The sequence below is a fragment of the Gossypium hirsutum genome, chromosome D02 (genome assembly GCF_007990345.1).
Source record: "Gossypium hirsutum isolate 1008001.06 chromosome D02, Gossypium_hirsutum_v2.1, whole genome shotgun sequence".
Classification (NCBI taxonomy): domain Eukaryota; kingdom Viridiplantae; phylum Streptophyta; class Magnoliopsida; order Malvales; family Malvaceae; genus Gossypium; species Gossypium hirsutum.
Window position 1 is genome coordinate 61,094,246 of NC_053438.1, and position 17,251 is coordinate 61,111,496.

At 36.6% G+C, this 17,251-nt stretch overlaps 1 protein-coding gene across 1 annotated transcript; it reads right to left on the reverse strand.

Moving 5' to 3' along the window:
- Nucleotides 1-75: 75 nt before the first annotated feature.
- Nucleotides 76-16,326, reverse strand: LOC107909671 (cell polarity protein mor2-like). The gene is given in 19 exon segments (XM_016837286.2): nt 76-3,362; nt 3,801-3,850; nt 3,853-4,567; nt 4,845-4,964; nt 5,922-6,144; nt 6,586-6,782; nt 6,882-7,513; nt 8,475-8,588; nt 8,669-9,026; nt 9,214-9,315; nt 10,810-11,076; nt 11,164-11,281; nt 12,930-13,025; nt 13,245-13,302; nt 13,387-13,459; nt 13,712-13,757; nt 14,278-14,396; nt 15,751-15,869; nt 16,001-16,326. Coding segments are annotated over 18 exon segments (6,453 nt in total). The 5' UTR covers nt 15,859-15,869; nt 16,001-16,326; the 3' UTR covers nt 76-305.
- Nucleotides 16,327-17,251: the final 925 nt, after the last annotated feature.

Consider the following 17,251-nt stretch of genomic DNA (forward strand, 5'->3'; position numbering starts at 1 on the left):
TTAGCAAAATTATATATTTACATATTAACCCATTTTTCCATTACCATGATTATTCATGTCATCGTGGCTATCATATAAGAATGGGACGGGATTATATAGCATATAAATTATACATGAAACTGATGGATGGACACAAGGCATTAACCTCAAGGCATCTGCAATGGTTTGCCCTTCTTCCCTAAAATATTCTACAATTAACAGTTCTTTATGATGCCTTTTTTTACAATGAACAGCATTTGAATTAAAGCTGAAGGTACAACAAAAAAGAAAATGAGAAAAGTTGAAACATATGCAAAGCCAGTAGGTCATGGGTTTCCAATTGTGGTCACGAAAGGCACCAGCCTTCTATATTCCCTTCTTCGACCCAGGGCACAGCTATCGAGCACCCGCCCGAGGATCAAACGAGTATTTTGCAAAGCCACCTCTCTAGGTGTTGTACCTGACTCGTTGGGAACTGCTTGTGGAGCTGATGTTGAACCTATCCCGAAACCTGATCCTAAAGCATACTGTAGTGGCCCACTTCGTGCCTTAAATGAGGTCTGGGGAGCTAGCATCTTTTCATCTGTCCCATTTTCAAATGACCCAGACTCGTGCGGGTGTGAACCAGTCAATGAGCTACAGCTCTGCAATAGAGCTTCTAATACACTTAGTGCCTCCCAACACAAAGTGCTCTCCACTAGCTGGGATACAATAGCATACATGTGTGGGCTCTGAGCCGAATCCATGGGAGTGTGCTGGAGCAATGCCTTAAGCATGAGCAATATTACTCGTTGATATTCAACTGGACCTCTCTCCAGTAGCCGTAACAAGTGTCCAAAAGCCAGAGCTGAGTGCTTAGGGAACCATTCATTGCACAACAATGGTGAGACGCAGGCCAGGAGATTATCAATGCTTGTGATCTCACCTCCGGAGTAAGCCATGAACACAGTAGCTAATTCATCCAATGATTCTGCTCGACACCAAATTGCGATGTTGGCAGCAACAAAGCAGGCTTTGTGGTGCTGTTGCTGGAGTGGTGAAGCTGGGCACACCAATGGATCTTTGCTGAGCTGTAAGCAAAGCCAGGGTAGTAATCCTGTAATGTGCATCAGAAGCCTAGTCTCACGATCCCCAAAAATGGAGTCACACGAGTGCACTGTGATACGAGAGAGGACCTCAATGGCTACACCATGACTAACAGTGGACATGAGTCCTTTAAGCACAAGAGGCTGCACTCCTTCAAATGCAGGCAGATTGCCACTGGTTACCGGAAAGTCATAGCCCCTAGATTCCATACGCTGAAGGTCCCCAATATCGCCACTATCAAGCTCATCTCGAGGCATGCTGGAAAGGAGGACATTCTCAATTGTTCTGTCCCGGAATGATAGACGGTCAATCACACGTGAGAAAAGCTCCAGAACCTGGCAGTAGACATGAACGAAATCTGTGTGCATCATTGCCACACAACCCCAAAAGAGTTGTGGGTAGAGTATCACCTTTTCTGGCTCCATGTTCTCAACCATCACTTGCAATGTCAGTAAAATTTCCATGATAAAGCCCAGAACAGGAGGCATTGGATTTCCCAAGCATCTATGTAGACAACGAAGGAGTAGCACACATGTATCACTTGTAACACTAGGCCGTAATGCACGATATATCTGGTGAGAACGACAAGCAAGGTGTCTTGACGTGCACTCCATAGCCCATTTGAGTGCCTCAACACCCCAGGTCTCACGAAGATCTCCTTGGAAGAAGATTGCATCAACCATACTCTGAACAAGGGCAGAAAGAAGTGCAGCACTAGGAAGCTCAGTCCTTGTAACTGTAGGGTCCTCATTCTCCCACATCATGCTCCCCCGTTTTGACTGAACATACTTGATCAGACTAACAACCTGTTGCTTGTTCTCTCCATCACTGCTTTCAACCTCATACAGCTCCAAGTGCCGACCTGCAAGTGAGTATAGTAGATTAACAAGTAAATGTTGGCAGTGCTCCAGTACAATATCCTCAGAGCTGTCCATTGAAACAAATGTTACGTGAAAGAGCAGAGGTAAGTGCTCTCGAAAGTCTTCATCATTCTCGTATGCAATTTCTGCCAGTAGAATCAATGCTATATCTGCACGAGTAAGTGAGTGCTGCTGGTGCCCTTGCAAAGCTGACTGAAGTTCTTTAGCATTGACACCATGCATACCAACCGCAGAATGCAAGATATCTTCACCAGAATTTGGCGTGTCAATCAGGTAGTCTCCACTGTCTCGGGAAACATGGCGGCTCCGTAAACTTCCAGTGGAACTTCGAACCCCCATTAAAGGCCCTGACATGTTTACCAAAGCTGGAAGCAACTGACCTGACCTGCCTGCAGTTACAGGAACAATGTTTAATTCTGGGGGCATTGGACTTAGAGGGCCTGAGGCGCTTCGGCCAGTAACACCAGCAGTACGCCAACTCAGGCTTCCACTAGTATTTCTCAATGGACCATCAAGTGAACCCCGGACAAGTAATGGTGACATATGTGGCTGGCTGTCTGCAACAGATGCAATCTGGGCTGCTGCCGGCCCCTGAGAAAATTCCAAAATGAAATTTCCATTGGCATCACCCTTGTTTGCAGCTGTCCCAATTGGTTCAATGCTATCTTCCAGCATCCGCTGAGATAGTTGGTAAACTAGGTGATCAATGGTGCGTTGTGGACATATACGTGCTAGATACAGGCTAACTCGCTTGGCAACTGAGAAATATGTGGCAAAAGCACCACTTATTTCAGCAGATGCATTTGAATCAAAATCCTCAATTCCTTTGGTAATCAAGAAATCTAAAACTGGACTAATGTTCCGGGGCTTGCTGGCAATAGTGCTCCAAAGCTTCTCGATTTCATCAGGAAACTGATCTCCATGCCTCCATGTCACGTAATAAAGACTTTTTAATAATCTTTCACTCCAACCAGAGTCCTTAAGTTTCCAAAAGTTCAGGTTTTCGATCCATGGAGCCATACAGGTTAATACCTGATGCTGTGCAATGATATCAACAGCATCAAGTTGTCTCTGCATTATCTCTTCACAGAGGAGTTGGCTCAATTCAGGGTGATCTTTGGCTAATTTGCATGAGAGCTTATACTGAAACTGCTGGTAGGAATCAGGGAGATTACCAACAACAGCAGCTCGATAGCTACCTGAGCCTTCCATGCCATCTTCTGCCCATTCGCGGATAGAGAGCGTCTCAAGCATCTGAAGGGCGTCATCACGAATTTGTCTAGATGGGTCCACTACCTTGTAGAGGATCAGGCTCAAGAGCCTCTGAATTTCACATTTTGGTATCTCTTGTCTCATGTAAACCTCAGCCAGTATGCTGAAGTAGCCATCAGCTATAGCAGGATCAGAGTAATAGCACTGAAAATCATAAAGTTAATTAGTTCCTCAAAAAGTGCAATGATTAAATACAAAAATCCAGTCAATGAAAAAGGACATTGCGGCATTCTACAAACCAAAAGAGAAATGTGTAGGAAAAGAAGAAACCCAAAATTTATGTATACCACCGAAGCTGGGATGCAAGGAACCACCACACAGAAAGTTGCAGAAATAGGAAAAGGATTTTAAATTTTTGTTTAAATAATTATTCAACAGAAAAAACTTACCAAACTCCCTACATTTTTTTTTTTTTGCTTAGAAGATCTGTAAATCTAGCATAGGTATCATCAGACTACAGTATTAGAAGCTTAAAATGGTATTTTACTACTGCAATACTGACAGATCCAACAATCACACATTCACTTCATATTTGTAATGCATTTCTTGTTTGTCAGGATAAAGGTGACGATATCAACATACCTGATCAATGCAAGCAGGAAACAGATCCAAATTTGTAAGAAGAAGATTTTCAAAGCTAATTTTGCTAAGGCAACACGATGATGCCCACCTTTATGCCTATCATGACCAGCGGCTCCACGCCCTCCTGTGTATTTGGAATAAGACAGGGTTCTCGGGTCAACTGGCGAGTAACCATATGGGGCCTTAGGAGCAGGCTCATTGAATAAACTATTAATCCAAAATATAACCCTGCCACTCATTTTTCTTGCATTGTCATCAAAACAAGGCCCATACAATAGTGAAGCCATTGCAGTCATTGAGGCCCACTGGATTGCCTCAACTTGTTCACTCAATTCTTTGTCAAATGAAATTTTGTCCACAGAATCCTTTGATCTGTGTTGCGAAGTCTTATAACGTTCAACTTCACGTCGATAGTCACTAACACCATCCTGTCCCCATGTACTTCCTAAGTCATCACACCAAGATAGAAGAAGATCAAAAAGTTTCTTCCGGTTTCTAAGATCAAATCGCTCTGATTTTGAATCTACAAATTCAGGTGCCAGAGATCGTAAAACAGAAGCAAGTGCATAGCGTAGTGGTTGTGTTTCTTGAAAACTATCAGCAGATGCTGCTGTAATATATTTAGTTGTGTCTTCAATAAACCTCAGATAATGGCGACGGAATACAGGCTTTCGACCCAAGAATCCTGGCCAAATATTCTCAGCAACATTGCGATAAATATTAGCAATATGGACTCGAAGATCCTCACGGCGTGTCTGTTTTTGACTCTGCATTCAAAGGGATGAGTACAAAAATTTGGAATCAATCTATCTATTCATAAAAGAAGAATGTCTTTTATTTGTGGATTGAATGAAAATAGATTTCAGCTCAAGTTGGATGGCTCTTTACCTTGGAACAGCATCACTTAAATAAAAAACCACAAAGAGGAAAAAGATGCTCTAGGTAAAATATTAAGAAAGAGGTCCAAATAATAACCGACCTCCATGAAATGAACCAAACAAACAAAAAAAAAGATGTATGGAAGCAAGTAGACAATAGAAATACCTTCCACTTTGGTTTTCCCTCTGTTTCAGAAGAAAGCTCCTCAACAAAAGATGTGAGTTCACTAAACATTATCTCACAAGATTCCAGGTGTGAGTGCCCAAGAGCCATGGTGGCAGCATGCTAAATCACCAAAAGAAAACAAATCAATTTTACACTCAAGATAGAAATGAGAGCCCTAAAGCAAAGATGCAGTATAATTATCTGAGACTCAGACAACTTCTATCCAAAAGTTCTAATGTTATGCAGGATTATAGGTTCAGGGTATACCTCTTAAAACCATGATGCCCCCCAACCCCCCAAGGAGCCAGCCCCAAGATACACCCAATCCACCAATAGACAACGTAAGTAGAATTTTATTTAGCATTAAGTACCGGTGTAATCAGTTGGACATATATATCAGTCTGTCCATCATCTATGCATATGAGTGCATAATATCAAGTATTTTATTAGGATACATGAAAGTACACAAACATCATTCTCTTTAATCACAAATAATAGGGTTCATCATAATATTCTCATGTTGCCTCCCATTAAGAATAAAAATAAAGCAGCCCTAAGCAATTTGTCATCTACCATAAGAATCAGGAAAAGCGAAAGCATTTATGACACAAGTAATAATGTTCAAGGCAGCCAATGAGCAACCATGAAATGGCATTATAAAAACTCCTAGGATTCTTTCAATTTCTTTGTATTCTATTAAGAGTGAAACCAAAACACCTAATTTTGGATAGATCTGACAGCTCAGCTTTTGAAATTGGAAGAAAAGAATTAAATGGAATTCAAAATTACCATCACCCTATCTCCTCTGTGCATCATCAATAATTCTTTTACATATGAAAAACCTACCAAGAAACTCTTTTCATTGTAGCCATTAACATTGATAAATCACAATCCCAGTGAAACAGTCCAAACAATTGACAGGAGCTAGTGGAACTGTATTACAAGCAAAAGCATACAGATTGCACTAAACCCAATTTCTCATGTTCTAGCAGAAAAAGTGTCTCATGATTGTTGTACTAACATCATATATGCATTAAACTCAAATAAAATAGAATGAACTCATTAACATATACTTACAATGTGTGCTTCTGATCCAGATCTCAGAGAGGGAAAAATAAGATGGTAAAGGTCTCTGGTTGCAGATACACTCCCAGATTCCTTATTATCTGGTGGACATGAACATACAAACATTGCATACATGAGCCACTGATCCAGTTTGTTATCTACATCTTGAGACTGATTAGCTTTTCCACCTAACTCAGCAGGTGTAATATGAGCAAGACGATTTAAAACCTCCAGCCTGCCAAATCGTAACGGGTTAGAAGAGGACCAATGAATTCTTTGCTCTTAAAACTAATTAAGCACAAAAATTTTATTTGAAAACAAATAGTAATTAATAACTTCCTGTTTATTCCATTTGGCATCAAAGAAGAACAAGAGTAAAAGCAATTTCCAACAAAAATCCATGTTCACCGTACTCTACACTAACCATTTATTCTTTGGCAATTTCCTCATTTTCAAAAGCAAATTGCATAAATGCTAAATTACCCATCAAGTATCTAGCTCATTTAACAAACATAAAGCTACCATCAACTAACCACATTGAATCAGCATGTTTATATGCTTAAAGATAAAACAATGAGAACATCCAATCAATTATATGCAAAACATATATTATAACAAAAAATATTACTTGGCAAAGACATGTAACAATTATTCATAATTATCTTATTGCACGTACTTTGCATCTTGAACTGAGCTTGGGCAAAGTTCAGCTGCATATTTGACGAGCTCACTAAGACACCTTGCCCACCTGTTCTTATCAGGACTCTCAAATATTATAGACTGAAGAGTCACCTCGGGAGGAATTGTATCAGATTCTCGTCTGTAATCAAACAGACGACCAGAGTCCCAGTAACAACTCTGAACTATGTCCTCCTGCAATATTTAGTTTTAAATTCAGAATACATCACATTTCATAGAAAAGTTGAAAAGAATAATTCATATACAGGAAATCATAAGATAAATATAGCCCACCCCATGTTCTTCCAGCACATCAATTATAAATATAGGTTCGGCTTCGTATCTTATGCTATGTTCTGGCTGCTTGGAAAGTGTAAGGTCTCGTATGTCATTCCTTAAGGCTCGTACACAGCGCAATAACTCCAATGCTGTGTGACGAATTTGGCTATCCACGGAGCTAAGGAAGATGAGGCCAACTGCATCTATCTCTGATGCACGAAACTCAATAGCATCCCCTGATTGATGGAAAGAAGACTTCTTGAATCCAATGTTTTGCTGCACCATCTGCTTTGGATCTTGAGCATCTTGTGCCAGTTTATCATCAATAAGACAAGCTCTCCAAAAACGCATAAGTTCTAACAGTCGCCCCAATGATGTTTGAATCAAAAGAGGGAATTCATCAGGTAATCGGAGAATGAAGTTGGCCATTCCTCTCATAGCTGCAAAGCGACGATGAGGAAGGTACCTAACAATCCGATTCAGTACCTGAACTGCTTCCTCACGAACACCAGGATCAATGCTTATCCCATGTTGAGGTATTATTTCAGTTATCTTATCGCTTCGGCCAACTTCTTCAATTAGGTAAGGTATGCACTTCAGCACTGACCGGAACAAATATCCTTGAGACTTTTCTTTGGTTACAGCATCTGGAAAGCATAGAATTCAAATGTCAAGTGCCCTTGCATCCAGATAAGAGGTAAATGGATGTGAAAAGTGAAAACCTAGCATTTATAGCAGCAATAGATCTTCAATAAAGAAGACACTCTACAGATGCTCCGAGTAAAAAATGTAAAATAGAGATATTTCTTTCACAGCAGATGAGTACAATAACAGAATTCACACTTTCGTTTAGAACACAGAATATCTTAATTCTAGTAAAATGTCCCATCGCCAGATTTACAATTGGTTCTCATTCTAATTTCGTCAACATATAGAAGAAGAAATTCTTCCAATTGCAAATAACTGGTAAAGGTTCTAGACTACAGAGAACGGAAGTCACTTAACTGAATCAATTAGCCTTTGATTATTTCAATCTTAACACGACGTAAAATTGGCCATCTCTAATATCTTCTCATGAGTTATCTTGCCATCTCTACTAGAGAGTTTGAAGAAAAATAACCCCAAAGAGGACCTAGAAGATGAGCAAATGGTACCTTTGACAATAGATTCAAGCTGCCTTAAATCAGCTTGGTTGAGGCAACTGATTTCAGCAAAAACAGTAGCAAAAACACATAAGGGCATATCTTCATGCCTAATTTTTCCAAAAGAAAACAAAATCCAACTAGTTCAATGTAGTTTCATACGTGATCAAATTACTGCCTTACATTAAACTGAGGCTGTTTTCACAGACAATTCTCACAATTCAAGATTTGTACGTCTTCAACCCAAGATTAAACAAGTAAATTCATAGAATGACAATAACAGAGCAAGGAATTTTTATGCACACAAGTATTTTTATCTTAAAGTTACTCAGCCATTAAAACATTGGAATACAGGTGCTTGACTGATCCATAAACAAATAATAAGAAAAATACAAAAACTTAAGACCCTTTTCACTTCATCTGATAAGCAGTCAAAATTCAAAGTTAATTTTAGGGTCGGAATTACCTATTGTTGTCCTTGAAGAAGTCAGAAGAGCCAGGCTATATGTCCTATTGCAGGACCTTAATATAGACTCAATTGCAGCCTTTACTTTAGGTATGTAGTGACCAATATCATGACCTGCTCATACAAATAAATAGGATAGTGATTCGCATGAAACATATGACAATTATTTGCATTTTAAACCAGTTATCAATTACCTTTAAATATTTCCAAGCCAACACGCTCACTTGAAGGAGACATAACAATGGCAAGCAAAGCACGCAAACCAATAACTTTTGCTTCACTTGGGCTATCTTGCTTCAGCAATTCTAAGATCATATGGTTCATGGCAAAATCAAGGTTATGTTCTGCTATAGTCACACAGAATTCTACCAGTTTATCATGCTGTACATCTTGAGTTAGCATTCCTTTCCTCAAAACTGTTAAGAGTTGGGAAGTAACACTATCAAGGTAATCCCATATACGATTTGGGGGTTGGTTAGCTGCATGAACACTCAAATAGAATCTCAAAACTCTATGAAGACAGTCTAAAGCCATGAAACGATGATTCTTGTCCTGCATAAATAGCACCAGATGCTTTGTTATAAGTTGAAATGGAAACTTGTAAATATGATCAGAGGTCAGGGCCCACAAAAAAACCAGGGGGTAAAAGCTTAAGAGGACTTGTCAAAGTCAACCAGGTGACCATATGTGTGATATGTCCATTACCCAGGGCCCCAACTATATATGTAAGGAAACATACTCGAAGAAGCTTGTAGAGTTGCTCCATGTGAGAGCTTAAGTTGCCCTGGAATATTTGTGGATCACCAAGACAGAGAAGAAGAGTCACCAAAGGATAACCAACCTAATACAGAGAATTTTTATGTGAGAGAGAAGATAAATTTGATTTAGAGAAACATACAAGAAAACTGAAGACAGTGTTTGATTGTCATGTCCACTAAAAACTTGAAAAATATAAAGGATATTATCATCCTAGGAACAGGATGGCAATATTATCATGTACCATCTGTGTTCAAACTTCAGTGATCAAGAAAAATCATTCGAAAATATAAGGAAGAGTACTTTTAAAATAGAAATGTCACATTCTAAACTAAATATGGACAAGCATGAATTGAAACTAGGTTCATGAAAAACAAAAATAAATCATAAGTAAAAAAAATAAAGGAAGAAAAGTTGTTATGGCATCTAGGCATGCTAATGAACAGAAACTGTCACGATCCAATATGCAGTAACTAAAATTTGATAGGATAATCATGCATCCTGAATGATTTCGTTTCACTCGTACTCTCAAACCTCCAGTTCTAACAGTCAAATACATTACCAATGGTTCATATCATCAAACATCTAATCAACTCTTAGATAAAAATGTCAATAAGAAGCATGAGATGAGACCAAGCTTAATGAGAAAAAAATTATAGGTCTCTATCATTTTCATTTTCCATTTGACAAAGTAACAGATAGCGAGAACCTATTGACTTGTTTCACATACTTGTAAAATTCTTTCTGCTCAAATGAAATAAAAAGAAATATACATGTAGTAAACCCAATTGAGAGGCTTAGTGAACTTTACTCTTTCACTTTAGCCAAGCATTGAAATTTAAAAATAACTAATTTTATACTTTCATTGTCTACCATGAACTTTGTGGGGAAAGAAGTAAGAGTATCTTTCAAATGAAATAAAAGCTACTCCGCCCCAATTAACTTGTCAAATTTTGACTTTTGACTTATTATTTTACATTTATTAGTGTTGATAAAAATTTGAAAAAAAAATATTTTTAACAAACTTCAAATGAAGTAGTTTTTCTTATATTTTTTATAAAATTTAATTCATTAAAATAGAGGTCAAAGTTTAAAATATTTGACAGAAAGTCAATTGTGACAATTTAGTTGAGACAAAAGGAGAATGTGACTGCTCTTTACATGAGGAACTCAGGAAAAAAACCTTAGGTTTTCTCTTCCTTTGGAAATTCATTCACGAGTTTCCTTCTAAACTTTTTTACTGCCTAATAAAGAAGAAAATCCTAAGATCTATCAATAGTAAAGTGGAATCAAAACAAAGTTTAACACTGTAATATCTCTTTTACTAAATAACAATTTCGATTTTATATCAAGAGAAGAATTTAAATTTTGCCATTGTAAGCCCTACAGGCATTTGATTAAAGATTAGTCAGTTGTCCTGTTCAGAATTTTGAACAATAATAAATAATATATATTTATTATGTAGTGAGTGTTCCTTTTTCTCTGCCATGTAGTAAAATTACAGGCAGACCTCCATGCTTTCATTTCAAACACACCCAAAAAATTTGAAATTCCTAGGAGTAGATAATGATGCTCTTACAGCAATATGTTTGCTCTGTTTGTCCATCCAATGCAGGAGATTCTCTCTGATTTGCCCAACAGCTTCATACCACAGAGTGAGTGCTGGCTCTACACCAGTTGGAGGCCATTGATTCTTCCCACTATCTGCAAGTGGTGCTAGGATACTTGAAAGCATGTTGCATAGTGCATGGTAAAGCTCACTTTTCCGTTTATGTGGTGCACGGGTAAGAGGGTTTGCTTTGGCCACAAAAGAGGCCGATGCATTCAATCCTCCCTCAGTCTTAACCTGCCAACAAACTAGTGTCATACACTGCCCCTCATGACATCTGTTTCTTCAAGGGAAAAAATGTATAAAAACATATCATTTCCATACCCCTAGTTTCAGGTAGCGCATCCCATTTATAACACTAAGGGTCTCACTTCTGGCAACACTACTGTCTATCCGACGAGTATTCAATTCCATGAAAAAGCGCTCAGTTACAGAACTAAATCTGTGAAAGAAAAAGAAAGAGAATGAATATGCATATACATACGACTAGAATAAACCATAACTTGGGAGACATGTCAAAGAGCATTTATACCTACTTATAACCAAATTTTCAGCCCTAACTTAGATCTTTAAGAAGCCAACAAATAAATGCATCTAGAACCCATAATCTATTAAAAAAACAATTCTCTTTTGAAGGGACCAAGGACTAGTGGCACTGAAAGCTCTTAAAATGTTTTCTCTGATTCTTTTTGTTTTCTTTTGCCAGAGATAAAACACACCCTTCACTAAAACAAAAACTAATACAGTAATACTCGTGGAACTTTTTATAACTAATACTCACACACCCTAAATCTCCCATACTTAAAATGGTTTTTAGATGTAGTAAATCCATCATAAGGGAAAGGAGAGGGTGAGAGCACAATAGCACACAAGAACGCAGAAAGGCGCTAAAAATAAGGGGAACGATATGAGGCACAAAAGGAATTTGTGGAATGATTCAGAAATTGCAAATTTGTTTGAGAAAGCAAACAAAAAGACATGAAAAATTAAATGTCCTTACTATTGTGCTTTGTTCGCAATGAATTGCTTTATAGATTTTCACTATACCAACATAACTTCTCAAATGATATCATTAGCATAGTGCTTCGGAAATAAATGAGAACAATATCATCAATAAGGCCCCAAGAAAAGAAAATAACACCATCTTTCAAAGACTATAAAAAATACCAATAGCATTCTTCAAAATCTAGCAATAGTTTATAAGCGCACAAACGTTGATCTCTTTATTTCTCAAACTAAACCATTAAAATATTATACATATTATTTCCCTCACTAGCATGAATGATATCTGGATTCAATGTTGTAACACTTAATGAAATGCAGTGACATAAACAGAAGGAAAATGATGCATCTCCACCATTACCATGAGGAGAAAGAAAGTAACGAGTTAGCTGTGGCATTAATTTAATGATAAGAAAGATTGAGAAACCATGAATGATGCCCAACTCAGTTATTCACTGTTGTACGGGTTACATCAAAATAAAAATAGGTTGATACAAGAAAGATTAACGTCTAGGAAAAGAAGAATGACAAAGAAACAAGGAAAAGATGTTCAACTCAGTTTATTTGCCATATAATTCCCCAGCTAGGTGAAAACCATATGTTACTTCCATGCATAGGATTCCCGAGAAAAGTAACAGCTAACCAAAATGGCTCACCAAGAAACACTTCCCTTCATCAACTACTATTACCTTTCCCTTTTAGTACATGAAAGACGTATTGGACCCAGGACTACATGATAGAAGGTGGTTAACTCCCATCCCATTATCGTAAAACCCACACCCAAAATTCTCAAATTTGAGACCTCCAAGATAAATTTCAAGATCTTTCACAGAAAAGGGGAAAAAATTCTCAAGGCTTAGCCACAAGGATTACCCGTTGTAACATTATCAGTACCATTTTCTGGTTTACAGATTGTCAAAATCTAAATCCTATGCTTTCAACCAACGGAAAGGGGGAAACATCATCATATGAACTGCTGTTTAAAATATCCTATCTTAAAGTAAAAAATTCAGAAACCATTATAGCAAGTATAAAATCACCAACATTTCTGTCAAAATTTTAATGTCACCAGATAACGACACAGCTACCTGATCCGAGATAAGGCACCCAGGAGTTGAGCAACTAAGTCGAGGAGAAGACCCCGCAAATCAACTAGTGAGGGATACTCGACCTGGCTAACAACCCTGCAATACGAATTTATTGACTTCAACCCAGTCATCCAGCATAAGTAAATTGTTCAGCAAAAAAACTATCAACCACTTTGGTATCATATATATCAACTACTATGCTAAGACTCAAAATTCAGTCCATTTTTCAAGGGCCAAGCAGTGATATTTGATGTATTTATATATAATATTAAAACTTGATATAAGCCAGTCCAGACTCATCCTTAGCAGCCTTACCTGTCAGCATTAATTAGCCAATCGAAAACAAAATTTTCAAGACCAGACCAAAGCTTCTCTGAAATGAAAGCATACCTCGTCATTCAGTTGCGAGAAAAACAAGTAAAATTGAATAAAGTAAAAAACAGGGAAATGAACAAACCAGTAAGTCCCTCTTGTGGACAGCACTCAACAAAGCGGATACAAGCTGAGCAAAAAATGCACTCGACAGCAAGCTGCTCACCAAGGAAAGACACCATTCAACTCATAGTGAATTAAGCAAAAAAGAAAAAAGAAAAAAAAAAGAGCATCATCAAATTCAGAAAAACTAAGGCAAATATCATTTCAGAGTGGTTTCTGTCTAACACTTATTTTCATTGTCCTTTTTTAACTACTTTCCTTTTTCCAGGGGGAGGGGGTGGAAGGGAGTACAATCTTCACAAGCCATTGAATGTAATAAAATCTATAAGCTATTACTGCATACAAACCTTTCTTTGGAATGTAGATGCATCATTTGCGCCCTTTGGGGATTCACTGCAAGCAAGATCCCAAAGCAAAAGTAAGCAAATGAAATCTTACAATTGCAAAACAATTAGACTCAATGACTCTGTGCCTTCATAGAGTGGCATTAACTTCTCACCAGTTAAGAGAAAACCAGAGATGATTGATTAAGGATTTTTAACTACAGTTTTTCATAACAAACAACCAACCAGGATATAACCCTGATAATGAGCCCGGTTTGTTGTTTGAAATTTGATGTGATAGAAACAATTTGAGGAGATAGAAAACTGGTAGTGTATATTAGTAGCATCTTTGCACATCAAAGAAATTATAGAAGCACGACCAATAGAAACTTCCATCTTATCGGACTTTTTAGGGCTATCAAGATACCTTCTCAACCTCTACTGTTCTTCCTTCATTATCATCAAACTAAAGTGGCTAAAAATAATGTAGGAGACAGATATTTTCAAGACATGATTGAGAACTAAAGAGCATTTGGAGATGAATGTTTGTATTAAGGGAAAAGAAATGGTAAAGAAGCAAATGATACAACCTTTCTCGCCATCTTAGAAGAGCTTCTAGAAGAGGAACAGGTGTGTGTCGTGCAACCATAGCCAAGGAATCTAGCACCTGCTCATAGGCAGGGTCAGATGGTCGAAGATACTGTCCATCCTGCACATACAACAGGAAAGAACATAAAATGGGATAGACATCGATCCAGAAGGACAAAATCACCATTAATTAGTTAAAAGAAGGTAATCAAGTTTATACTTTGGTAATATGTTACTACTAAAGTTTCCAAACAAACAAAACAAGAGGCAGCCTCCCACACCAACTTTCCAACTCTTGCTCCCCATCATATGTTTAAGTAGAGCTGTCAAAAGTTGACTTGAAAATAAACATCAAATCTGTTCAAACCCAAACCAGGTAGAAACTGATTTGACCAAAGAAATCAACAACCCAGCATTGAAATTGAACTTGTTTGACTTTAGAACCAAACAATTTGGACCTGAAGCGACTTGAACCTGAGGTAACCCAAGCCAAAGCCAACCAAACCAGCCCAATTGATAATTCTATGTTTAAGCAAACTGCTAATCTTTCTAAATGGAAAAAGGATAACCTTTCTATATCATCCTTATCTCCTTGACTTATCTTTATTACACCAAGAACCTAAGTCCTAATAGAATATTGCTTTCTTGAATGGCAAGGCAACAAACCATTACTAAAGATGAATGATCAATGGATTAAATAAAGAATAGAGATGAATACAAAAACAAAAAGATGTGAGCCTCTAATCTTTTCAAACCAAATTAAAGTGATTCAGAAATAATCTATGTTTCTAACAGTGAGATGTTCAATCACCAAATGCTCGTTAAAGGTCAACACATAAGGAGAATATCTAAAAACCCTGAGAAGCAAACTCGAACAGTCTCTTCTACAAAACCATGGTTGTCATAACCTTAGCAAAGTTTAGGCAGTCGCCAAGTCTCTCTCTCTCTCTCTCTGAATTTTTTTACAACCCCCACTTGGGGCAAAATAGCTGGCTGCTGACATGTCAGCAAATTCCCTAACTTCATCAAACCACCAAGTCTAGTCTAAACTCGCTTAAGCAAAACCAATTAGCATCAGATTTTATTCATTAACAAAGAGCAGCTCCTGATCAAACTCATTCTAAGTGCTAAAGTATGCTATCAGATGAAGACCTCATTGATATCCAGTACACTATTTACAAACCAAAATCTAAAGATGTTTACAAATTTTCAATTTATAAACAAACTGCATTTCTCTTAGACCTCCTTTAATATTCAAATCCATAGAAGGAATGACACTAAATGCCACCTCACTAACATTTTTAGCATAAAAGGGCTTTCGGAATAAGAACAGAAAAACATCATAATTTAGAAGTTGAAACAAGAAAAAAAAGGCACACACATTTCCAACACATGGAATCATGATTACTATAACATTCAAGAAAATTAAACATTATGCCACTGAATGATTTAATAGGATAACGAGCGAAGAAAACCTGAGCCTGAGCTGTTTCGATTCGGCGACGAGCTAGAGGAAGAAACCGCTGCAGCAACGCATCTACAATCAACTTAGCAGCACTTCCTGCCTTCATTTTGTCTCGCATCCGTTTTCAACCTACAAATTCTCGAAAAAGCAAAACAAATTAGGGTTCAAAAAAGGATTACTACTAGAAATCATAGATTCCACGAGCAAAATCATATGGAAAATTGAGGGATCAACATGAACAGAAGAAGTGGAAGTAATACCTGGAATTAGGGTTTTAATTAATAATAAGACATTGTAGTTTCCAGAGACAGAGATAGAACTCAGAGAGAATCGAGTGTCGCTCTTTATTTGGCTGATCGTGATCGACGAAGATTTAACACTTTGAGGTGACTAATTATAGATTTTGGGGGATTTTTTTCAGGTTAATAACATCGTTAATTCGTTATTAAGGAAAATTCCAATTTTGTTTTCATTTTTCCCCCGTTTGATATAATTTTGGTAATTTTCATTTTTCCTCCTCTAATATTGTAGGATGAAAATCAAAATTTTGAGTAGTGAATCACTAAGCACTAGTGGGTTTTCGAATAGCTTGGATCCAAAATTAATTTGTATGGTTTCTAATTTTAGTTTCACATTGTTATAAAAAATAAATTTAAAATGTTAATTTAAATAATTTAATATGATTTCACACAAAAATACGTCTTAATATCTACAATATTAAAATAAAAAAATTATATTAAATTGTGAGCAAAACAGAATTTAAACACCTAAATACATCGGATTAAGAATATTAAATGCACTATAATTGTTTATCATAGTGTTGTCATCAATCTTGGTTTCGAGTTAACTTATGACACTAACTCAATTAATAATATTATTAGTACTAAAAATTTTATCACAGATGTATGCGTGTAGAAACAATATATTTAAAATATAAGTGTACGTTTAAAAATAACATAAAATAAAAAAATTATATACTTTGAAGCTAAAATAACATACAATAAAAAAAATTGTATACTTTGAAACTAATAACAATAACATATATATAATATATACGGAATGAAATATGCAATGTGTAAAAAAAAACCTTTTGTGAAATAATACTAAAATACACAAAAATAATAAAGATAAAGCATTGGTTATATTGCAAAAATAGCTTTTATGTTCAAATTTATTATTTGAAATCTTTAATTGATGTTATTAAAATGTAAAAATAAAAATAAAAAGTATTATTGTAATAATATAGCTTATTTCAAACGTGTAAGGGTGGTTTAGTAATTTCTCTAATTGAGTTAATGTCCAACTGACTCGTGGCACCAACTCAATCAATAATTCAGATAATAATAAGTATAATTATACAATTGATTAAGGTAATAAAGTGTGCATAATAAAATTAAAATATGCAAAATATTTTTAAGATAAAGCTTTTAGTTGAGTAATAAAATTAAAATTTTATTGATGCAAATGTCATGGGTTCAAAATCTCACCTATAAATTCTTTATTGCTCTTAA